Source organism: Salarias fasciatus, chromosome 12 (assembly GCF_902148845.1).
Source record: "Salarias fasciatus chromosome 12, fSalaFa1.1, whole genome shotgun sequence".
NCBI lineage: Eukaryota > Metazoa > Chordata > Actinopteri > Blenniiformes > Blenniidae > Salarias > Salarias fasciatus.
Genome location: NC_043756.1, coordinates 7,822,369 through 7,846,924, shown reverse-complemented (window position 1 = coordinate 7,846,924; position 24,556 = coordinate 7,822,369). Strand labels below are relative to the sequence as shown.

General features: G+C 41.5%; 2 protein-coding genes across 2 annotated transcripts; one reads left to right on the top strand and one right to left on the bottom strand.

The window, feature by feature from the left end:
• Positions 1–4,519: 4,519 nt before the first annotated feature.
• On the top strand, positions 4,520–8,992 carry cyp1d1 (cytochrome P450, family 1, subfamily D, polypeptide 1). The gene is made up of 7 exons (XM_030104443.1): positions 4,520–4,810; positions 4,900–5,517; positions 6,354–6,477; positions 6,575–6,664; positions 8,325–8,448; positions 8,536–8,622; positions 8,710–8,992. Exons 1-7 carry the CDS (start codon positions 4,520–4,522, stop codon positions 8,990–8,992), a joined length of 1,617 nt encoding a protein of 538 aa, XP_029960303.1.
• A 3,601-nt stretch (positions 8,993–12,593) lies between these two features.
• Positions 12,594–16,950, bottom strand: kifl (kinesin family-like). The gene is made up of 12 exons (XM_030104471.1): positions 16,939–16,950; positions 16,730–16,842; positions 15,806–15,894; positions 15,542–15,641; positions 15,243–15,435; positions 14,456–14,636; positions 14,103–14,340; positions 13,674–13,834; positions 13,442–13,546; positions 13,234–13,331; positions 13,070–13,148; positions 12,594–12,985 (listed from the first exon to the last, which is right to left on the bottom strand). Exons 4-12 carry the CDS (start codon positions 15,579–15,581, stop codon positions 12,935–12,937), a joined length of 1,146 nt encoding a protein of 381 aa, XP_029960331.1. The 5' UTR covers positions 15,582–15,641; positions 15,806–15,894; positions 16,730–16,842; positions 16,939–16,950; the 3' UTR covers positions 12,594–12,934.
• Positions 16,951–24,556: the final 7,606 nt, after the last annotated feature.

Sequence of the window (24,556 nt, the reverse complement as noted above, 5' to 3'; positions counted from 1 at the left end):
GCGCTATTTAGCACTAGATAGGCATAAAAGCTAAAACAAATTTTGATATTTTTGTTTCTGAAGTGACCAGTTATACTTTTTGGAGTACATTAGTGACTCTTACCACTTACATTTCAACTTTTATTTCACTCAAAATAAGAAAAAAAAAAAACCCAGTAAATAAAATTAACCCTTTAATTGTCAGAATAAAGCCTGTATTGCGCGGCTGCGGGGCTGGAACCCGTGCAGGTGTGAAGATGCGTGCTACCTGTGGGTGGCGCTGCGGCTCCCCCGCTGTGCTGTATTTCCACTCCGCTCACCGGCATGTCGCAGCTGCTCTCCTCCTCCTCTGGTCACAGACTCACCGCAGCTGCTTTATATACCTGCAGCTCAGCGCGCGACAGCCGAGAGCGGCATCGTCACGTCACGTCGCGTCGCGAGTCCCCCTCGTTTAGGTTCTCCCAGCACGCGCTCATTTCCCATCCAAACGGAACCAATCCCACTTCACCCCACGTGCCCCCGCCAAGAGAGAGACTGGAGGGAGAATGGTATGAAACATTTGACTTGAGTTTATGTGAAATACATTTAAATACAACCACTTACCTCTGTACAACAACACATCTACGAAGAAGTAAAAGCATTTTAGGTACTCTGAAATTTGGCATAATGAGTTAAAATGCAACACCATTATCGTTTTCCCATTACAATTGGCTTTTTGGCCGAGGTTTTAGGATAAACACATTCTTTGAGAATTGAATGTAATTGATATTTATCTGTCTGTCTGTCTGTCTCAGAGGAGATACAACAAGTATTCCAAAAGAACAAGCAGAAATAAAACACTGTATAGGCAACATGAAACATTTGGTATAAAAAATATAAATTACGCTCTACAGTGAAGCACTACAAATGAGTTCTATGTTCACTTGGAGAGAAAAGCTGCTGAAGTTGTGGTGATTTTATGGAGTTTTTTTCCCCCATCACTGCTGTGCAGCATAGGAAGATGTGCATTTTCAAAGTTCTGAGTAGATTTTAGAACTGCTGTGATATATGGGTGTTGTACCCCTCTCTGGATCAGAGGTTAGAAGTGCTGAAGAGAACCAGAACGAGTGAAGTGTCACTCAGCTTGTTAAGCAGTTCTGGAGCTGCTGCCTCTGACTGCTCCATCTGCTTTTGCCTCAAGGATTGCTATTACACCAAACGCCTGCTTGCTAGCAAAAAGTCCCAGATATGTTTGTCAAACTCAGTTTTCTTGAGTAACATGCAAGTTTTCTGACTATAATTAAGAGTAGTTTGTATCCATCGTAGCTGTGATGCATTTGCTGCCCAATCTATTCAAAAAAACTATAATGCTCCATCAGCACTGGTGGGGGAGCAAGGTGCCGATTCCATTGTAGGAAGTGTGAAAAAAAGGACCAAGTGGAAAAAAAAGTAGTGTATATTAACTTTTTCCCTTTCTCTGTCAGCCTGCAGATCTTATGCATTTGACATGTGTTGAAATGGCAACCAGTTAGTATGAGTTAAAAAAAAAGCATTATGTGGTTGGATTCACTAATAGATCGATCCCACACACCTCTAGTTAAACTGCTATATCATAATAGTATTGGTTGCTACCACACATTGACTTCCATTTACAATAATGCAACTTAAGATTCACTTGCATGTTTTGGGTTGTGGAAGGAAACTGAAATTTCACACAGAAAAACAATGCACACAAGGGTAAAATGTGCAAACTTCACTCAGAAAGACCCCCAACTCAACTCAAACTAAAGGTGCACTTGCTGTAACAACTATATCCAATTGCTGCACCCGTCAAATACCTACAGTGGCTATCATACCCTGCACGGTTGGTAAAGTTTTGTTTTAGAAACAGCAATGCTGAAACAAAGAAGCCTGAAACAAGCTTCTTTTTTAATGTGATAAATTCAACAACAAGCCATTTTGGGATGCTTTCAGTCAAGCACCAGCATCCAGTCAGGTTTTGAAGTGGCTGCGTGTATTACTTCCCTCTTCTGTTTCACCCAAATGCCCAATAGGCAATTCTGTGAGGCGGCAAACATAATTGGGAAGATGTTTGCTTTGATAAGGGGCCTCCTGCTGCTTCACTGTCTCCCTGGAACAATGTGATCACATAACTTTGTCTGGTGTGCCTATTTTAATCTGTCTGGAAATATACACGTCCTTTTGAGAGGAATCCCCAGGGACAACACAACCTCTGTAATTAACCCCGGTTAAATCATGAAAAGATCAGAGGCACTGCATTCGGGGAGTGTTGCAAAACATTGTGAAAACTATCTTCCCATACTAATGCATCCAGCTTTTGTTTATCATGCAGCTGACCTGAAGCGTTTTCAGTGAAGACAAAAAGAGCTTGGGCTAAATTAATAAGTGACATGATCATTTCTAACATTGCATATGGTTAATTAAACTTGTGTTTTTCAAATTTATTGTAAGAAGACACATGCAGCATGTACCTCATGTCCCAGCTCTGAGATTTTTTTTTAAAATTTATGCTCAACCTTTAGCCCTAAACTCGCAAAAATGATTAAATATAAGGAGCACATTCTTCTTGTAGACTCTTCATTGTGTGCTCTGGCTCCACAGAGGCAGTGTGTCTCAGCCAGAGCTAATGACAAGACCGGGCTGCCTCGGTCCGGAGGGGACATGGACCACCAGGTCAAAGGAGCTGTCGCTGGGCCTGACAGCACCGAGTGTCCCGCAGTTTGAGGCTGAGCCGAGTCGACAGTTCGATGGTGAGTGAAAAAGACAGAAGAATGAGGGAAGTGAAAGATGGAGAGATGGGGAGAGGATCAGGGAGAAGACTGTGAGGCTGTCATGAATGGAAAAAAAAGAAAGATGGAGGATAAAGGCCTGAGAGAAAAGGTGGAAAGAGGATAGAGAAGAAAAAATTGAGATTAAAGAAAAGACAAAATACAGTTAATATCAATGACACTAAAGGCGTGACACTTTTAAAAGTGAAAGAAAAGGAAGTTATATCACATTGGACACTTTTCTAAGGTAACTTCCTTACAAGGTCTGATATTAGTGAAACACAAGTTCAGACTTTTTCTTTTCTGTTGGAAAAAGTAATTACAGAATAGAGTACGCAGTGATTATTAATATTTGTGTTTTTATCAAGCCTCAAAACAAACTCACTGCCAAACCTGGAGAAACACACACTCAGCCTAAAACAGATGGACAGCGCCCCCTTGTGGCTGCTTGAATTAACAATCTTTTATAAAGCCACAGCAGGAGACAAAGTTACAGCAAACAGGCTCAAGCTTTTTTGTAACATCAAAACACTTCAGTTTAAAGTTGTTCTGATATAGTTGTACTTACAGTGAAATGAAATTTACACAGTGATTATTTTAGTTTCCACCTGGGAGTGCAGTGTTCAACACTTTCGCTTCACAGCTACAAAGCAAGAGTTTGATGTACTTCTATGAGGCATTTGCTTGTTTACCCTGCGTAATCTTAGATTTTCTGAAAATGTTTTTCATCACAATGCAAAGACTGACTTTTTATGTTAACTGGTGCAATAGTTTGAGTGTGAGTGTAAGTATGAGTGGCTGCCAGCCTCTCTGTTTTTGCCTAGTGATGGACTGATGACCTGCAGGACGGACATGACGCCAGCTGTTCCTGAACCTAGAGTTACAGTTGGGCAGATGTTAAAATTTGCCTTAAATGTGAATGATAACAGATATCTGATGTCCTTTGCTTCTTCGCTGGTGAACAAAGATAAAACCCATTTTTAATTATTTGTATTTTATTGGACAACTTAAAGTTTGCTACTGGATTTTTTTAATTGCTTATTTATTGCCTGGTGTTATTCTGTCATACTTTTAGTATATATACTATGTTAATTTAACTAATGGGTTCCATTTTGGTACCCATTAGTGAGGTTCTTTCTATTTTGGTTCCAAACTGGAAAAGTATAAAAAGAAAAGAAATTCACTGAAATGTAAAATAAAACTGTGAAAAATGGTTTGAGCGAGCCGGTCAGAAAGAAAGAAAGAATTTTTTTCCTAACTTTTAAAAGTAAAACTGTCAGCAAAGAGCCATTTAAAATAAAAGTTTGATCAATTACGAAAATAAACAACGTGCAGCTTTCTTTGTTAGCCCTAACAGAAGCTGGAGAGGAGTGACTAATGTTGTGTGCTGTTCCGGTCTGCGGTCAAATGGGCCGATGCGGTCACTGGCCGGCCTGGCTGGAGTCGTCATGAACCCTGAGCCAAGTTTCTCGCCATGTGCGCCTCTCTATTGTGAGAGGGCAGCAGCTCCCTCTGTAGGGGGCCCCGCTCCCGGACTGGAAGTTACTCTCGTCCACAAGTTCACCAGGATCACAGCTCAGATTTCTGACTGCCGGGTGCTTTGGTCTTTGCTCAGACAGGGCTCTCGACTTTCATACACTTGAATTGCAGAGGACATTATATGGTGAGTTTTTCCATAAAAATCATCATTTATCTTATTAAACCTTTAGCATTCATTCAAAAGACAGTGTGACTGAATATTTTTTCTCTCTCTCAGTATTTGCACTTCCAACATGAGGCTGATCTTGTTTGGGACTCTGCACGCCAAGGACAACCCCTGTGCCTCTCTGTCCAGTGTCACTGTTGCTCTTTGCGTCATCACCGTCCTCCTGATGGCCATCAGGGGCCGAAAAAGCCACAAATCCTTCTTCCACCTCCACCAGGACGCCCAGCTGGATTACACAAACTGCCCCCCTCCTCCTGGCCCCACGCCGTGGCCTCTGGTTGGAAACCTGCTCCAGATGGGAAATCAGATCCATCTTTCTTTGACCCACCTGAGCCTCCAGTATGGTGATGTTTTCAAGGTATTTTTTTTTTTTTTTTTAATATACCATTTTGTTTATTTCGAAAGAACAAACATTTCTATTCTCATTCATGTATCTCCGCATCCCAGGTGCAGTTGGGCTCACTCACTGTTGTGGTTCTGAGTGGATACACCACCATCAAGCAGGCGCTGGTCCGACAGGGCGACGCCTTCGCCGGGCGACCCGACCTTTTCACCTTCTCTGCCGTGGCCAATGGGACCAGCATGACTTTCAGTGAGAAGTACGGGCCGGCGTGGCTGCTCCATAAGAAACTGTGTAAGAACGCCCTCAGGTCGTTTTCCCAGGCTGAACCCCGGGGGTCTGGTGCCAGCTGCCTGCTGGAGGAGCACGTTTCTGCTGAGGCTGCAGAGTTGGTGAGGGTGATCGAGGAACTGGCCGCCAAAGGGGAAAAGGACTGTGATTTGAAGGGCGTAGATCCAGTGATGCCTCTGGTAACCTCGGTGGCAAATGTTGTCTGCGCACTCTGTTTTGGTAAAAGATACAACTACAACGATAAAGAGTTTCTCACCATTGTGCACATCAACAATGAGGTCCTGCGGATCTTTGCAGCAGGCAACCTGGCAGATTTCTTCCCTGTTTTTCGCTATTTTCCAAGTCCTTCTCTGAGGAAGATGGTCCAACACATTCGCCGAATGAATGGATTCATGGAACGCAGCATTGAGGAGCACATTAATACCTTTGATAAGGTAAATGCACCTGGAGAACGAAACTTGATTGAAAGGGAAAGAAAATACAGGCAATGTCGTCAAACCAATACCAGATAAATAAAGATGAATGCTTTTTTTTTTTTCGTTTAAGACATAAAAAGTATGGATCACACATTTGAGTGTTCACTTAATACTAAGTACAGAAGCAATTCCTGATTTAGAAAAATTTTCAGTGCAGAAAAGTAAATGAAATTTAAAATGTTCTCCTGAAAGTAAAAAAGAAAGGATTTGTTCATTACTGTGATTGTTACCAAGCAATCAGTGGTTTTGTGGAATATCAACTCAACCTCCAGTCATCAGCTATGCAGAGATTGAAATATGTAAACAAAATATTTTTAGGCTAGAATACATTGAGAATGTCATTTGTGTGTGTGGTTTTTTTCCTGCAGTGTTTATTCAACTCTTTCACTTCCCACAATTTCCCAAACATTGCAGTGCTGCAGAAATTGCTGTGAGTGTAACAGTTGCCAAAAAATAACAAACAAGCTCCCTCGGTGGGACTTTTGTTCTTGTGCAGAGTGGCTAAACAGTTCGCACGCACTCTAATTAGGAATTAGCATTCCCATGGAAGACACGCGTCGTACCAAAACTGGGTTCCGTCCCTTGTTTTCTTTTTCTACACGTTGTTATATATGCATACTCTATAGGTAACTATTACATCTGTATGTGTGAGGAGTGATGGAGGCTTTGACTTTAGAAGGATGTGGACACTGATGAATTTGTGTGTGTGTGTGTGTGTGTGTGTGTGTGTGTGTGTGTGTGTGTGTGTGTGTGTGTGTGTGTGTGTGTGTGTGTGTGTGTGTGACTGATTGCAGAACTGCATCAGGGACATCACTGACGCTCTGATCGCACTTTGTCAAGACAGAGAAGAAAGTGAAGACACCTCTTCGCTCTCTAACTCACAGATCATCCACACTGTCCTCGACATCTTCGGAGCAGGTTAGATGAAGAGGCCGTTTTACGACACCCATAACTCCTGTGAAGATACCGATTGATCTGTTTTTATTGAGGCTGTCCTTCTGTTCATCTTCTGCAGGATTTGACACCATCATTGCTGGGTTACAGTGGAGCCTGTTGTACCTTATCAAGTTTCCTGACATCCAGGACAGAATACACCAGGAGATAGGTAAACACTTTGCTTCATTGTGGCAAATGATGCTCTGTTAAGCTTTCTGTTTTTATGTATAGGATGTATTATGAAGGTAAATTTGTGTCAAAAGTGGGTTAAAGCACACTAACTGGGACATTTATTGCTAAAGAAGTATGAGTACGCATATTTTTGTTGAAAAAACATTTGCTCTTCTTGACTAATGTATACTAGACATACCCCAGAAACTATGCATGTGCAGGGTTATAGTTGAATGCATAACATGATTAAAACCCGACAACCCGAGTGGTTTTCCTGGACAGACAGACTCCGACAGCCATCAGAGGAAACTCACAAAAGATCAGCCCAATTTGCTGACGGCAGAGGTACTTTTGAAGGGGGCTGACAGAACTGGTGCTGTCTGTTCACGGAGTGAGATCGGATGAGAGGCAGAGAGAGAGAGAGAGAGAGAGAGAGAGGGAGACGACGAGGAAACAGAATGAATCAGAAAGAGGTTAGAGAGTTCCTGAGAAACACAAAGGCAGCGACACGCAAAGCATTGAACACGCGTAGTTTAAGACCCTTCCCTGACCGCGTGCAGAGGGTCACGACCACAGTGATGCAACGTTTGTTGATGAAGATGTCATTGCAATTATCTTTAAAGGACATGATAAACAAAGGCAGTGTGTCTCAGCACTTTAATTTCAGCGTTATACTAGAATCAGAAATGCTTGAATAGTGGAAATCCAATTTCGATGTATTTCTCAGAAGGTTGAAAATTAAAGAAACAATCAAAAAGCAAACGTGATGAATGGGAGGAAGTCAAGTCTGTGTTTTACAAATGAATTCTGTCCATCCATCCATTCATCCATTTATCCATCAATGGAAATATCATGCTTTAGTGGGCAGATATATGACCATTTCTTCTGATGCAGCAGGCTGACACAATCACATCTTAATGAAATCGCCTGTCAGGATTATTTCTGAAACGTTGCATGCAAAGTCCATCCAAGTTGGAAAAATCTTGCTGTTTTATTTAAAAATTTCATCTAATAAGGAATTTGGTGCACTTTGCATCATGTAAGTTGAATGGGTAGAGTTGGTTTATCTGGAGATTGAAGTAGGGGAGACTCTCGGCGAGCGTGAGTGTGCGTCTGAAAAAAGAAACATGTCGCTTTAATTGTTTAATTTCTGCCATGTTCACCAGAAAGTTGGAGTTGTTAACTTATTTGTCTGCTTTGGTATTTATTCCTGCACTTGTCGTTGTGTTTGGTAAACACTGTTGTTGCTGATTTGTTTATATCACTGACGTTGGGATTTGATTTATGTCTGACTATGTAACTATAACAGAAACCTTCAGCGAGGTTACTGTCCGCATTCCCTCCACCCCACTCCTCCCTTTATTTCCTTTGTCTTTCTTCCTGTCTGAGTGTAACCCAAAAAAAAAAAACCCAAAAGCAAACAGTATTCTGCATTCTTTGCGTATTACTCTGAATCTATAAACATGGAACATGTTGCACTTCATTCCAGCCCATACTCACCACAGTTTCAGTCCATTTCAGAAACATTTTGGTGGTAAAAAAAAAAAAAAAAAGTAGTTTCTGTCTTTGTGGTGTTTCAGTTTTATTTTGAAATGATTTTTTTGTTTGTTTTTATTTGCACCAAACCATCTTTGTGTTTTCTTTATTTTATTTTAAAGATGACCACATTGGCGCGGCTAGACTGCCCGGGTTTTCCGATAAGCCCAAGATGCCTTTCACAGAGGCTTTTTTATACGAGGTGTTTCGTCATGCGTCTTATGTCCCTTTCACCATACCTCACTGGTGAGCAGACAAACCTTCACATCCCTGAATTTGTTTTAATAGTGAGTGTAAATAAGTAAAACCCTCCTGTGGTTTTCCCCTCTTCAGCACCACAAGGAACATCAGCCTGAATGGATATTTCATTCCTAAAGACACCTGCATCTTTATCAACCAATACCAAGTCAATCATGACAGGTGAGTGTCCGCGTCATATCAGATTGTTTCCCTGTGATCTCTGAGTCTTGTTTTGTTCTTCATGTTGTTTTTTTTACTTCATCTCAGGGATATCTGGGGCGACCCTGACACATTTCGTCCTGATCGTTTCCTGGGTCACTCTGGACTCCTCAACAAGGAGCTGATTGACAAGGTTCTCATCTTCGGCATGGGAAAGAGACGCTGCCTCGGTGATGAATTTGCTCGCTTGGAGATGTTTGTCTTTCTCACTACGCTGCTTCACGGGCTGCGTATTGGGAATGTTCCAGGCCAGGAGTTGGATCTCAGTGCTGACTTTGGTCTGACCATGAAACCGCATCCATACAGGATCACTGTCTCCTCGAGGTTTTAGAAGCCCTGTAAAACTAAATGTTGCTTGACGTCTCAAAATGAATCTTTGTCACCATATTTGCCTAACCGTTCGAATCTCACAGATATGAAGCACCTATATCCTTCACTTTCACCGATTAGAATTTCTGTTTTAACATTTGATCATAAACTCAAATATACAAATTAATCACAAAAGAAAAAAAGAACAATAACCAGCTTTTCTGTTTCGTAGTGTTCAGAAAGCCAGGGTCATACAAAGTGGCTCTGTGTACGTAAAGAAAAGTACCGTCTGCCTGTCAGTCCCACCGCATTACAGCTGAAAGTGGCTTGAAAACAGTCCCTCATTAAAAGCCTTTATCTGAAGTTATTAGTTACAGTGAAACGCTGAGGGAGGGAGAGCGAGGGTGTTTCAGATTGCCCGTCATCGCTTCAGGCCTCAATCTGTGTTCATGCAGGGTTCATCCCCATTCTCGTCGGCTCTCGTTTTCCCCTTCCCGCTTCAACTTTCGCTCCTGATTCTCATCAGCTATATTACTTTCGCCTTCCTAACCCAATCATGTCTTCGTCCTGGCCTTATCCCTCCATGCTGGCTCCTCCTGGTCTTAATGCTGCTCCAGGGCGAACTCGTCAAATTAACTCATCTGCTCTCAATCCTTTTCACGCTCTCTGACGACTGATGCAAAATATATATTAAGATAGGGAGGCTTATCTTTCTGAGCATCCCCCTCCTCGCCTGTCAGTACTGTGACCTCTCAAACTCCCATTAGAAACAGTCCAAGACATCTTTCACCGAAGTAAAGTGTCAAATCAGGCATTTCTATTTTCATGAGCTAAATGTAAAGAAGCATGTTTGGGCTAAAAAGGAGTTTGAGACAATCACTCAAGGGAACTTTCTACTTCCATGTTTATGACTCTTTTGTCTTTTGCTAAAAATTTTTATCTTCTTTGGGAAATCTACTCTGTACTTGTGTTGCATTCAAGAAAAGTAGGTAATCTCAGTCTTCAGTGGACTGAAACAACTGGAAACCCTCCAGTAAAAACAGTCCGGAATCCCCACAGAGGTTTCCTGAAACAATGGGTCATTTGAGGTTCTCTCCACCCAAAAAAATAGTTTTCATGACTGATCCGGTGTTTTTCCCTTCACTGTGCAGTGAGATGGATCAGCATGTTTAAGGCTTTGCAGAAAGGAAAAGATTCACAGTAACAGTTTATTTCACATTTGCATTAAGTAGTTTGTTGGTGAATCACTGCAGTGTTGTGGAAACCTGAGGCCATGTGGTGTGAACTGAATACACTATGAAAAAACTATTCAGTAAAGTCTGAGAAAAACCTTCAAATGAACTTCATTCATTAATTCTGTTCTTCAAGTGAGTGAAAGTTGTTGAAAGAATTCATATAATTTCAGTCTGACAATCAAACTATTTGTGCACAAACTCACAAACAAATGATTAGCAAATTAAAATGTACTTTTCAGTATTCTCCCCATGAGTTGAGGGATTTGTAAGTTTGTGTGTGCTTGTGTGTCGGCGTTTATCCTCAGTAGCTATGTATTTACACTGCAACAGAAGATATTCGTTTGGTTGAGTTCGTTGGTGTCATCATATCTTTAGTGAGCACAGATGCATGGAAGTGATCATGGGCATGAATTTGTTTTGTGCTGTAGTAACTGTAACATGTATTCAGGCTTACTCTGTCTTATTTATGAGGACAAAGATGTTGATCACCTCTTTGAGGGATTATCTCATTGTCATGTTAGCGTCCATGTTATCCTCTTCTGTTGAAGTGCTTGTGACTGTTTATGATAAAAGTTTGGTTCAATAAGTTGAAGGTTTAGCTATATATCTAAAAAAAAAAGGAGCTTCAGTTTATATGTTTGTGTTTTAAAACAGTGCTTATAACAATGTATTTGCTAGAGCTTGTAATGTAATATGATATTAAATAATAAACAATGCTAACTTCTTATGTGGTCATGGGGGATCTTTATTAAATGTACATCTTGCTGATGTGCTCTCTGGTGACGTGATACTTGTGTTTATGTGATCACATTGCCTTAGTTTGCAAGGTGAGAGGGATTGGCATTAAAATCAGCATAGTTTTGATTGACATGATCATTATACATATCTTAAAATTATACACTGGATTTTAATTCTCTTGCTATGAATGCATTGCAGATGTCATGTATTCACTTTTACCAGTATCTCTACAAACCATTTTTCTATGAATTGTTACAGGGAAGAAAAAAAAACACACAAGACACAAGACGAGATAAAACTAGTCTGGTCCAAGTGAATAAGATCTGTTAGAATATTCTCGATTCTTCCTGATATTATAGATATAAACAACTCATAATCTATACAGTATTTAGTACAGTAATTGGGCAATAATCACAGTCTAGTAGGTATTTTCCTTCTTTTGGTATAACAGAAATGATTCTTCCACAAAATCAGAATTTTTTTTTTCCATAGTGGCCAGTAAAAAGATTTTAAAAATGTTGGGGTTAGCTACTTTCACATGGTTTTCTATCATTCTGACGGGAACTTGTCTGTGGCTGGGAACACTCTTCCCTTCAGTTTATTTATTGCTGAGTATGCTTCTTAGGTTTCATTAATTTTATGCTGTGATGGCGGGCAGATACAGTGATGCCAAAAACTATTCAATCTGAGAATTATTGTTCTCGTCCTGCAAATTGTAAATTCCAATCTAACTTTTCAATTTGTATTTTTCCATTGTGGAAATACCTGACTCCCAGGCTGGAGTCTAAATCCTGACAGAAGTAACACGCTGACCTGCGACCATGTGGCCATCTACTGTAAGTAAAGGCATCATCCCAGTGTGCCGCTGTGAAGTCATGTATACAACCCGTTTACTGCAGCAAATTGGTTTGCGGTGGTTAATTAACAAAACACACCCGGAGGATGAGACCTCAGGCCCCTCATCAACCCTGTTCCCTCTCTGGAGCTCACTGTGTTTTTGTCCCTGGCTTTGTTCTCGTCCGCGGGGCTCACAGTGTGACTTTAAACCACGGCCATCATTAAGAATAACAAATCAGAGTCAACATGTGCCGAGGGGCCTCTGATCTGAAGCAGCCAATAAAAGGTAGCACGCAACGCCGAGGATCATGGCTATGGCATGCGAGAGGACCACTTGCGGAGCTCACACATGCTGAACAATTAAGACTGGGCCAACTGCTGACATACGGCGGTCTACTTTTAGAAACTGTTAAACCGCATCAGCAGTAAAATGCCACCCAGATTCAAAATTTGATGGTGTGACAATTTTACTAAGAGGCAAAAACAGATTAAAACAAGACAGAAACAGTCCAAATTCAGTCTGTATGTTCATTTATGTCATGAATTTATAAAACATGAACATTTAAATATAAATGAACAGAGTTTTACAGGAAATTTAATCAGGTGGATTTCTGTCTTCAAATTCATTAGTTTCACCCGGCAAACGTTAGTACATTCAAAGCTCACCACATCTTTGCTTTTTATCGGAAATAAATGATTTTATGCAACACATCTCTCTACTCACAAAACTGAACAAGACAATCTAAACCAGCATTGCGTGCTAATGCGTGTCCACTCCCAGCCAATTGGACGTGACCCCTCCAGAGCGTAGCAGCAGATCATGCGCCATGGACACGTCATTTCTCAGGCACTAATGGGCCACAGACATGTTGCTTTTTCACTGCAAACAATAGAAGTGCAAACCGAATGACCGACTGACTTCCTATTTTCCTTTTCAGCCGGGGCCTCATATCGTGGGGCCCTCGTTCTACAGATCCGAGCAGGCAGTGCCCATTGAGACGCTGCACGCAATCGACTGACGGCGAGCCGTCAGTGTCCCCATTGTGGTGTCTCCAGGCCTCTCATGTGTCACAACATTTGAATGACTTCATACATGCGCGTTAAACTTGATCAATGCATACAGGAGATCAGAAGTGGTCCAAGTATAGTGTAGTTCAGATGTCTTCCTCCTCCACCGTCTGTCCCAACCTTAGCTTCATGATCACCTTTAAGAAAAAAGCAAATAGAGTTCATTGGATCTGTTTCCTGTGGAGATATGGATGCGTATTAACGATTTGGCATGATCGCACCTCTTTGAGCTGGGCAACCTCTTTGCTGTCCACATTTCTCTGAGCGCTGTTGGTTATGGATTTCACTCTGGTTGCATAACTGGAAGGTTTAAGAAGTATTTTTCAGGAGAGTTTAAATAAAATAAAAGACTATTTTTTTTTCTAGTTTCTCTGTCTGTGATTACATGAGAGATGTTAGAGTCTCATCAAGATTGCACTCTGAAGGTGAGATATTCACGATCATGAGGGTTTTGGCATTTCCTCCTAAAGAGTCCTGCATCACCTGAGAGAAATTAGAAGAACAGTTTACCTGACAAAATATAACCAGGAAGACTTGAGTAACTTGAGAAACAATTTCTCAGAATTAAGTTTTTCGCCCAAAAAAACAATGACCTGTGTGAGCTTGCTGTTCCTATAAGGCACATGGGGAAGTTCAGCAGACAGAGCTGAGATCACGTCTCCCAATGCAGAGAGAGACTTATTGATAGAGTTTGCCTCCTGTTGAGAGGAGGGTGAAAGAATTTCAAGAGAAAATGAGAAAAATCATACTTATAATTCCTTCGCAACAAAAGAGGGTAGAAATTACATCTGTGCTGCGTTCCCACAGAATGACCCATGAGTAAACCTTGAGCTGGTGGTCCTTGGCGCCAGTCTTGGCTGCTCTCTCACTGCCTGCCAGATCCACAAGGCTCAGCTTCCCGGTGCTCACACTCCCATTAGTCAGGTTCCTGCTCTCCACCATGATGCCAACAATGAGATGGGAGCGGGAACTCTCCACATTCATCTCTGCACCAAACGAGAAACAGCAAAACAGCAACATGAGTCGCAACTGTGGTTCATCAAATACAATTAATTCGTTTTTTTGTAGTCATAAAGATGATAAATGTAGAGATTTATTTGGTAAAGTGAGGCCATGACGCTCCGTTTCTTACTGTACGCTGATTCACAGAGTTCACACAATGACGTCCCATTACTGTAACTAACACGATTAATCCAAACCATTTAGCAGGACTCTGTTTGAACTGAGTGACACTGCACGGCACAGAGGACTCACTGGTGGCAGAGATGTGTCGGTTGGCGCAGGCCTGCTGGAACAGGGCGAAGAGCTCCTGAGCGCTGGAGGCCTCCTTTGTCTCTGCTCCTTGGGCGAACACAACGCCCTTTCTGTTCCTCTTGATCTCCACCCGCCTGGCCGGGCTGTGCGTTTGAGTTTGTGCGTGGGCTTCACCGGCCTGGCTCACAAAGAGGTCCTGCAGCCTGTCGTTGTACAGCTCCAGCATATAGGCTGAAACCTAAAGCGGACCGGTGATGAAGACCCAGAGGAGGAAGAGTGAACAGCTGCAGATCAAAGATTTCTAGGAGAAGTGAAGTGTTTCCTTTCCAACATCAGGTTTCATTGACTGCTACCTTGAAGTCAAATTTACAGCTGTTCTCCCTCATCATGTCGAATATAGCGGTGAAAGACCTTGGCATTAGTCCGGGGTTCTTCTGCTCCTTGTCTCCCACCATGGTGAAGGTCTTCCCTGAGCCCGTTTGGCCGTAAGCAAAGATACAGACATTGTAACCATCGATAGCGGACTGGATCAGTCTGATGGAGAAAAAAAAATAACAACTTCCTGAGCTGATGAGATGACAGGATTAAAAAATCCTGAGCTTTAGTCACACGAGAAGCTGCCATCAGGAGTATCGATTCACTCAGAAATAAGCCTCAGTCCTAAATTATCAGAAACAACTTGAAAGATTAACATTTGACACACTTTTACGCATAATGCAACATCTGTGGACATAGACAACCGTCCAGAAAAAGTAAAACAATTCAGACACTGGTTTGGTGGAAATTGCTGTACCCCAGTATTTGGAAAATACCAATTCACTGGTGTAAATGAAAGAACAAAATCTAATTCACTGAGCAGTCTTACATGATGTGTCTGTTGTTCCTGTTATATATTATGACATATTATTTATGTACGCTATGAATACTTATATACAGGTATGTGTCAAGTTCATGTTCTTTTCTCTTTCTCTTCAAACTGGAGTGTGTGTAAGTATAATACTCCTCTCCTGAGACCTGGGCCTGGTGAAACTGAACCCCGCAGTCCTGTTGCAATAAACTTTGTTTTACAAGCACTAATCTGTGTGTGCTCGTGCATATGTGAGTACAGTCATGTCAGTTGTTGCTCATTTAGAAACGGACCTGTTTGTGTCATGGAACAAATCTTCCTGGGAGGCCTCGGCTCCAAACACCTTATCAAACAGGAACTCTCTTGGCCCACGAGGCGTTTCCACTGTGATGGAGAAATCGTCTACTTTGTCCACGACGGACGCGCCTCCCTGTGCAGCTTCAGTCCGGTTCATCGGCCGAATCCGACAAAATACTCTGATCTTACCTGATTAAAGAAAAAGATCATAAATAAAAACACCAGAAACTATTAAAAAGGTTACATTATTCATGAAAACGAACCAATACTTGTGATATGGAGGTATCCTTTATACCTTTCATGTCTTCAACCATATTGTAATATTTTTTCCGCATTGTCCTTTCAGAAGTGTAGTTCTCAATGATTTTCTTTTTGTCTTCTTTTTCTTGTTTTATCTTGAGAAAAGAAAAACATGAATACACGTGTGACAGTGTAGCGCTACAGATGTATGCATGCAGTCATGGTAAGTTTGGAGCTCTCTCAGAATAAAATAGCTCATAAGTACATAATAGACACATAATCTGATGTGTGAAATGGACTTGTGGGATAAAAATTTCACCTGATCCTGCAGGAAGAGCAGCTGCTGACCGACAGTCTTCACACCATCAGCGGTTTGGATGGTCTCTTGTCCCAGGACGTCCTCAAAATCTGAGGATGGACGAGATGAGACATTCCTTTAGGAATGATGCAGTTAAACGGTGGACAGACAGAAGCTGTTGCAGCAAAGCAGCTTGATGGAGCCCTCCTGTAACAAAACACCAGGGTGATCAGATATTGTACCTGTTGGCTGAAACTGACTAAACACTGGATCCAGTCTGGCTCACGGTTTCACAAAGACTTGAAATTACAAATAAGACATTCATTTTTCAGTGAAGGGAACTCCTATTCCTCACTTTCAACTGTAGAGAGCCCTGTTTTCGGAATATTGGCAGCGGTAATAATACTTGGAGACCAAGAACAAAGCACCTATTTACAGCAAGATGCTCCAGAGAAAGCTTGCATTCTTTTTCTTTTGGAATTGCATTTGCATCAAATGCAAACTACGGATGAGTTTGATAAAGCACCCCACTAGTTGACGAACACAAAATTCAATTATTAGTTGATAAAAGTCTTCTAAAACATACAATATCAAGACAGTCATCTTGCCTCAAGAAATCCATGGTTCAGAGTGTGCAGCATGCAGAATTTGCATGCTCTGCCTATCTGTGTGTTTTTCAAGTTAGTACATTTTCTTCCCGTAGTCTAAAAATAAGTTCAGAAACACATATTTGCCTATTATGAAGTCAGGTGACAGAGTGCAGCATGGACACAGAGACAAAGTGTGTAGAGCCTGGCTGCCAATCAGGTACATATATGAGAACAATATGATTTTTAGCTTAGTCAGTTATTTGCAAAATGTATATTGTGCATTTTGATATCCTGATGGTGATATATTGTACAACCCAAGTGAAGACTGATAGCTTCAGACACAAAGTGGTTTTACTATTTCTTAATGGGTAATCTCCAGTTCTGATGTAGTCCAACGCGATCTGAGAGACTTCACACTCCCTCACGGTCTCTGCCAGTAAAGAGAGCCTCGACTCGAGTCCATCAGACCTGTGAAGTGAAAGAAAACATTCACACAAAATTAGAAACAAAGCACTGCTGAAGACAACTCAGTTTTTTAACAGGAAACCAGGCACTGTCTCTGACCCCTCCGGATCAGCTTCTTTCTCTCCACTTTCTTCTTTGGACATTTGCAGATGGTCCAAGTTGTTTCTGGCTTCGGCGAGAGTTACCCGATTATCCTCAATCATCTGCTCCAGAAGAGCTCTTGTCTCTGCCACTGCACAGCAGATTGCATGGGCCTGAAAAACACAAATGCAAATGTGTGGTATACAACAGGGAAAAATGTGTATTTACATACACAGGTGAGGGAAAAAAAGAAGAAGTAATTGGCTTGTTTTCTCAGCAGCACCTTGTGTATGACAGCAGGGAGCAGGACGCTGCATGGAGGCTGGGGGATGGGAGGGATGGGAGTCTTCTCTGCCTCCAGCAGCTCAGTGATCTCCCTCTCCCTCTGGTACAGGCTCTCCTTCAGCTCCTCCAGACGGGCTTTAGCCCCCTGTAGTGGCTGTTCTGAATCACTGCAGGACTGTGGGGGGAAAAGGAGCAGCAGCTAACATCCATCCAAAGCCTTCAGTTATGTATAAATATATAAAAATGAATACCAATCAACCAACCAATCAGATGATCAGGTCTCTGCCAACTATTTACAAATAATCAGTGAAATGAAATGAAATTTTATTAAGTCAAATTAAATCGAAAAAATAAAAATAAGCTATTTAAGAATGCACATAGCTTTGTACTTAATAATGTCTTTGTATTCATGCGTTAGAGGAGACATCAGTCTTTTTAATCTAAACTTTTATAGCAATAAAATCATTTTGAAAATGTCCCTTATTATCAAAATAGTGCAAATTACAAAATTATACAAATGCATGAATCATTAAATCTTTATCTGATTGATGGATAGGATGGATGGATGGATGGATGGATAAAAACACTGAATTAACTGCATGCATGTTCAGGTTAGTAATTGTTGTGGTACTTGAAGGTCTCAACACTTTTTCAGTTGACATCTCACTTTAAAAATTATTTATACCACTGCAATAGACTCATTCTGATTCGTCTAGACATCATGGTTTCGCTTGTTTGTGATGAGTCTGTGACGGCAGCTGTCATGGAACATAACTCCAACCCACCACAGTTAGTTGAGGTGCCGAGGACCCGTGATTTCCTCCTTCCTCTGCGGCTTCTTGCTGCTCCTGGGCCGATACCATCAACATCTCCTGGACTTTTCCTATTTCTTGCCTTGCCATCTGAAGTTCTTGCAAAGCTGTTCAGCGGAACAAAGCATTCAAAGAGTGTCGTGTGAAAATATTTCTGCAACCTTCAGAGTGAAAAACATGCAGCTGAACTCACTGGAGGCCTGGTGGCTGTGCACAGCATCCAGTCTGCTGGAAAACAGCTCCAGCATTTTGCTCTAACAAAAAGACACAGTTGATATGTTGATTACGCAGGACGAACAGAAAGTGTTGCCTTCTCTTCAAATGCTGCATGCCCACAACAGTGTGCTCCAGTTCATGAGACAGCTGCCATGCCAGTGAGAGCTTTGATTTGATGGTAACCTTTTCTCTGTGCCACTGCATGGCCTCCTCTTTACTTCTCCTCCTCTCAGCTCTCTGCTCTTCCAGCAGTTGCTCATTTCGCGATGCAAGCTCCTTTCATGAAGCAGGTGAGGAGAGAAAAGAATCGAACTTTATGGTATGTGGCTAGTGCCGGGTCGATTTGCAGCATGCTTCAGCTGTCTGCTGTAAATAAACACTGAAAATGAGTGACTGACCGTGACTTTCCTCTCCCAGTCACACCTCTTCCTCTCCACCGTGTCCTGGTAGACGCCCAGGATTTTCCGCAGAGTGTTCAATTTGTTTTGGTAATGAGATCTGATTTTATGCACAGTGCATTCCTGACAACCAAGTTTGCATCAGATTTAATGCTTTAGTGCATCAGTTCGTCGGCGGACATGCTGAAAGGCCTCCTCACCTGGTTCACCTGCGCCGTGACCTTAAAGTTCTCCTCCATCTGCTGCACCGTCTCCAGGTGTCTCCTCCTCATTGATTCCATGTCTTCAGTTATCTGAAAAACGCACATTCAGACGAACCGAATGACTTTTATCGCCGAAACGATCAAATGACTTTGAGGAGCACAGCAAAAGCATCAGAGCAGCCATGTGAGAATGAGGCTCAGCACAGTCCAGCGTGTGACAGGGGCCTCATTGTGTGTTTTCATGGTCTCACTCGGAATAACTGAATCACATGTCTGAAGAAACAAACTGCCGACGAAGATTTCAGAAAGATTATCTGATCAACTCTGATCGTGTTATTTTATGGAATCTGTGATTAATCCGGAGCTATAAGATGGCATGATTGGTGGAATTGATTAGTCCCGTCTTCTCACAGTGTAAAAGTTCCAGCTTTCTGAATCAACTGTTTATTTATGTGGCTTTTCTTTCCATGTTTCAGTCTCACTGTAATATTATTTATGGGGTATTTAATAGCCATTCTGTGCTGTTTCACCTGCTCTCCTCGTTTTACCTGAGCGATGCAGAGCTCAGCAGACGCATAGGGGATGTAGATCTTCACATCTGACGACTTCTCAGCTCCTGTTGCTTCTGTTTCATGTTTGCTATGTGACGAGCCTGCAGAAAAAGCCACAAATTACCACTTACCCCAGAGAAACCATTCAGTCAAACCCATAGTTAAGGTAAAAACCACTCCTCCCTGTCTTCACCATCAGAGCTTCTACTTACCTGCAGTGTTGGAGTCACATCACACCAAAACTCCATTATCAGTTTGGCAAACCTTGAATTTTTTATTCTATTATTTACAGTATTTTTCCAAGCATGATTTATACTTGAAAAAATCCCTTTGATTTTACATGTTTTGGACCCACATGCACCTGGTGGCTGTATAATTCCTCATTTTTCAAGTAGCCATTACTTGTAACTTGAGACTTTTATAGGTAATTCTTGATGTGGGTAACACTGAATATGTCTTTACTTATTGCTATTAAAAAACTGATAACTTCCAAAATTCAGCATCCCACTGTTTTTCACTGTTGAACTGATTCTGCTGTGACAGTTACAAGTAAATAAATATGAATACTTCCGCCGCACATGATTCTCACACACCCACACTGACATTCCTCCTCTCTGTTCCATATCTCTTCGTGTTTTTACCACACCTTGGTTGACCTCTTGCACCTCGTGTTTTCCTCTGTCGACACCGATCCAGCGTCTGAACGCGGCCCACCTCTTTGCCCACAGAGGTTTGTGATGAACAACAGCTTGAACAGTGAAGAAATGAAGGTGAACAGTTAAATAAAAAGAGTCTGGTGTGGAAAAGAAGGACGTAGAGATTGTACCGGAGCTGCATATCACAGAGAGATGAATGCGATAGATGATACTGCTTTTTAAAAATTTCATAACCCTCATCAATTAACCAGAGGCTGTAACCTAAATCATTACTACTAAAGATATAACCATAGGACGCTCAGTTCAGATTAATGATATGATTTCTTAAAATTTCTCTTTATTGTCGTTTTCAGAATGAAAAATTCACTTCGATGAAAATTAAAGCAGTCTGCCAGTCGTTTAAAAAAGGGGGAAAAAAAACCAAAAAATATACATCATCACAATACTGTACAGACAGAAAGCTTGGTCATTAGTTCCTGAGTTCAGATGTGGATCCATTAAGTTTGAATTTAAACAAATTATTCAACAAACAAACAGAGAAACGACACAATAAATTCTTCCTAAAAATGAAGACTTGAACTGTTGTTTGTTTAAAATGTTTTTATGGACATTTTTTTCTTTTCATAGACATTTAAAAAAAATAAACAAAACACATTAATGTCATTTAAACCATTTAAAAGTTTATTTGGAAGATTTAAAACATATTTTACATCTTTGTGTTGAGTGAGTGGCATTCAGTTTAATCTTTATTTACATGCTGAATATTACACTCAAACTGTGGCATACTTTTCCTGGTTTATTCTAATTTTTAACGGCAATGCAGTTTATATCCAGTCTGATGTGAGAAATCTGAAATCTTTCAGCGGTCTGCCTCTTGTGCGCTCCCCTCCCACCCCCTCCCCTCCTTGTCTGGCTGTACAGGAATGTGGGCGTGTCGTCATGCTGCGACTTTCCTCCTAGAAACACCTTTCAGCAGAGAAACAGAAATAATGTCAGGAATGACAGGGGAGATAAGACAACATGCAGGTCGTCCACTGCCTGAACTTGAAACCAGGCAGGAGGAAAGCGGCACGACGAGATGTCGGGTTGTCTAACCTGCTGCGTTGTCCTCGTAGGGGTCAAACTGCGAGTTGTGAATTATCGGCCGAGGCCTCTCATCTCTGATCTCCGGTACGCTGCCGGGTAGATCCTCCAGCATCTGTGATGCCACCGGTTTCTCAGTGGCAGGCGGCAACACTGAAGAGTCATGAGGGCAACTGGACGCGATGGTATTCTCCCAGGCAACTGAAATTAAAAAAGAAAAGGAATGAGAGATGCTGTTTAGGTATAAATACAAAAAGGTTCATATGTTTTTACTCTTTCTCTCTTTTTAAAGACTTTTCACATTTGTCAAAATCATCTCAATGCAAAAGTGAGTAACATCACATGAATGAGTGAAACAAATGACAGAAATGCAATAGGAATGGAGAACAGGCTGCATGTGTAGAGCAGCGGTCTCACATTCGTTTTTATTCCAGGGGCTACATACACCCAAATCTGATCTCTGATGGGGTGAACTGGTAACACATGAAAATACTAATAAAAACAAACGATCCACAATGTTTTCCCTTAGTTTCAGTGTAGAAAAAAACCCATCACATACAGTATATTTCAAGATGACAAAACCCTGTTGCTTCTCAGGACTCAGGATGTCTACCTTTAATATCAGTGTTTCACAAAGAGACTCATAAAGTAATGTCTCCATGCTGATGGTGTTTTGCAATTTTCCACCTTTCACTGATTTCTCTGTTTGGAACAGTGTCTCTGACTGTTATTTGGTTCTAGGCTTGAATCCAACCTTTATTCTTTGCTAAGTGTTTCTTCATAAAGTGCGAATAAGTTTAAAAAAAAAACATAAAGAAATGTTCATGTTGTTCATGTTGTTCCTGATCTTGTATAAACCCAGAAACCTCAACACCTTCAAATCGGCACGTCTGAAAAGCTCTGAAGAAAACAAATCAGCACCTATTCCTGCAACAGAAGGTCACATAACAGCAGAGTCAGCTGATGAACTGTCTGCATATGTGCATGTGTAAGTCTGGTTCGGCTGGACTTCACTGGCATTCGAATAGAAATCTCCTCCGAATCCAGCCAAGAACAGTGTGCTGTGTTTGTTCTGAAGCAATGCTGCACAATGGAGGCAGCCAAGCAGCTGAAATATTTAAAACCTCGTCTCACTTCGTCTGCCTGCTTGTACAGAAATCAGCCTCCTCTGTAACAGATCATGTGATATCACACACAAGAGAAGAGAACACACACAGCAAACAATGACGTCTTTCTCACCAGGTAGACAAACATCAATCAGCGTTATAAGTGTGTGTGTGTGTTCGGCGTTTCATACTCACGTTGCTTGCCTGCAGGGGTCACCGTGTGATGCCTCCCTACTTTCTTCCCCAGGAAGGTCAGAGCATAAGACCCATTCTCTGCTCCAGAGGAATTCACATACATTGCGCCGTTAACCGTCTGCTGGTTGTCACCGCTGGTTCTGGTCTTTGTAAATCAACATGTGCAGCTGGTCCCCCCTGAACATGCAGAGAAACCGGGATCAACAACAATGCAATTGAGATTTTTGACATGAATAATTCAAAATATTTTAATCTAACTTATGAACCCTCGTTCAGCCCCTTCAAACTATTTGCAGATGTCAAAGAGCTTACGCAGCAGATTCACTCAGGGAGTGTAATCCCTCTGTCAGCCCGTCCAAACTACTGTAAGCTGCAAGCTTCTCAAGAGGAAAATCTGAAAATCCCAACTTTAAACCTTTTTTCTCCTCATTGCTTGGTGCTGTATCAGAACAAATCCTTCCCCCTCTTTCTCCCAGAATGTCAGTCATTTTACTGAAATGCCACTTTTACAATGAGGCACTGTACCACTGGAATAAAATACATCTATAAATCAGAAAACATATTTGTTTTGAACAGTGTATATAAAATGACAAGCACTGAAATGAAATAAAGATGAATAAAAATTGGATTTGTACCTGATTCCCTGAGTAGATCTGGCCCCTCCAGTGAGCTTCGGAGCAGTTTGTGTGCTGCTATGTGGACCGGGACGGGGACGAGTCGGTCCTGATCTCTAAGGGGAACCAAACTCTCAACAGTCTTTAAATATTAAACCAGCAGCGATGGAGTTTCACCCGGGACTGGCTCAAACGCCTCGTCGCCTGCTTGCAAAGGGTCCTCAGGTTCCCTTTGTGTAAAGTAGAGATTGTAACGAGATGCTGTTTCACATTCACACGCACTTCAGTAGGTCAGCCGTATTTGCTTTGTTTACGCTGGTGATCCTTCAGTTTGCTGAATTGTTGGGGTCAGAGGAATAATATGGATGTGATGGATGCATGAAGAAACAGGATATTTTATTTTTATGCAAGTTTGTAGTAATGAAGATAACATCAAACTCACTGCAGTATTTCTCCTAAAGCTCTGCTCATGGAATAGAATCAACATCATTTTCATTGTGCTTTTATTGCTACTGAATAGAGGTGATGAACTTTGCCTCTTTGTTTTTGGGGAAGAATAGCACAGTGGATTTCCCTTCATATTTAGACCAAGTAGTGACATTTGGATGACATTATGAGCATTTTGTTTAACACTCCTCAATGAAAAATAAATCCACCCATGATGCTAGTTTGATGAAACCACAGTGCAACTCCTTCCTGTCAGTTTCCTTCTCTCTTTTTTGTAACTTTTTTTAAATAAAATTTTTAGGGCACAGAAAAGAAACATGAACAGAATGTAAGAACGAAACAAGGTCACATATACTTTCTCCCTTGTGCCGCTGTAGGGGGAGACTAAACGTCATGATTTCCATTATTCTCATGTGCTTGATTATTTGTATCAGAAGAACATTGAGGAAGCATCTTTTTTGAGCCAACTTTTTGTAATTGCCTTTTTCCCTCCAGCGAGAGTAATTCTAAACTGATACGCATCACATTCACTCAAACCTTCTGGGGCCATGCTGAGAAATAAAGTGGGGAATCATAAACCAGGTACTTATCGTCCAGTTTACCTGTGCTTGACCTCCAGACGTGTTGATTTGTCAACATATATCTCTGTTAAAAAAGGAGGCGTGTGCATGAGTCACTTCAGGGAAACAAGGACTCACAAGACAAAAAGACATTGTGGAAATTCACGCATTTGTCAAACGTTGCACTCTGAAGGTCATGAAGGGAGATGATGAAGTCTGACTGGCTGAGAGTAATGTCGTCATCCGTGAATTGTGTCATTCTTTTGGCCATAAATCTCAGCTGCATGAAGGCATTTACACAATGTGGAGGTGTGTAGCCTGCAGGTAGAGTCAAGCCCTCGATGTGCCGTCATGACAACACGCCACACCTTAGAGTAACTCCTGAGCTCATTGATGGAAAAAAAACAAAAACAAAAAAAAAACTGGATTTTTTTTTTTTTATTCACTCAATGGTGGTCTTTGCTTAGTTTGCAGTATCGGGTCTGTCGCTTGACCTGTGGGGGTAAAGTT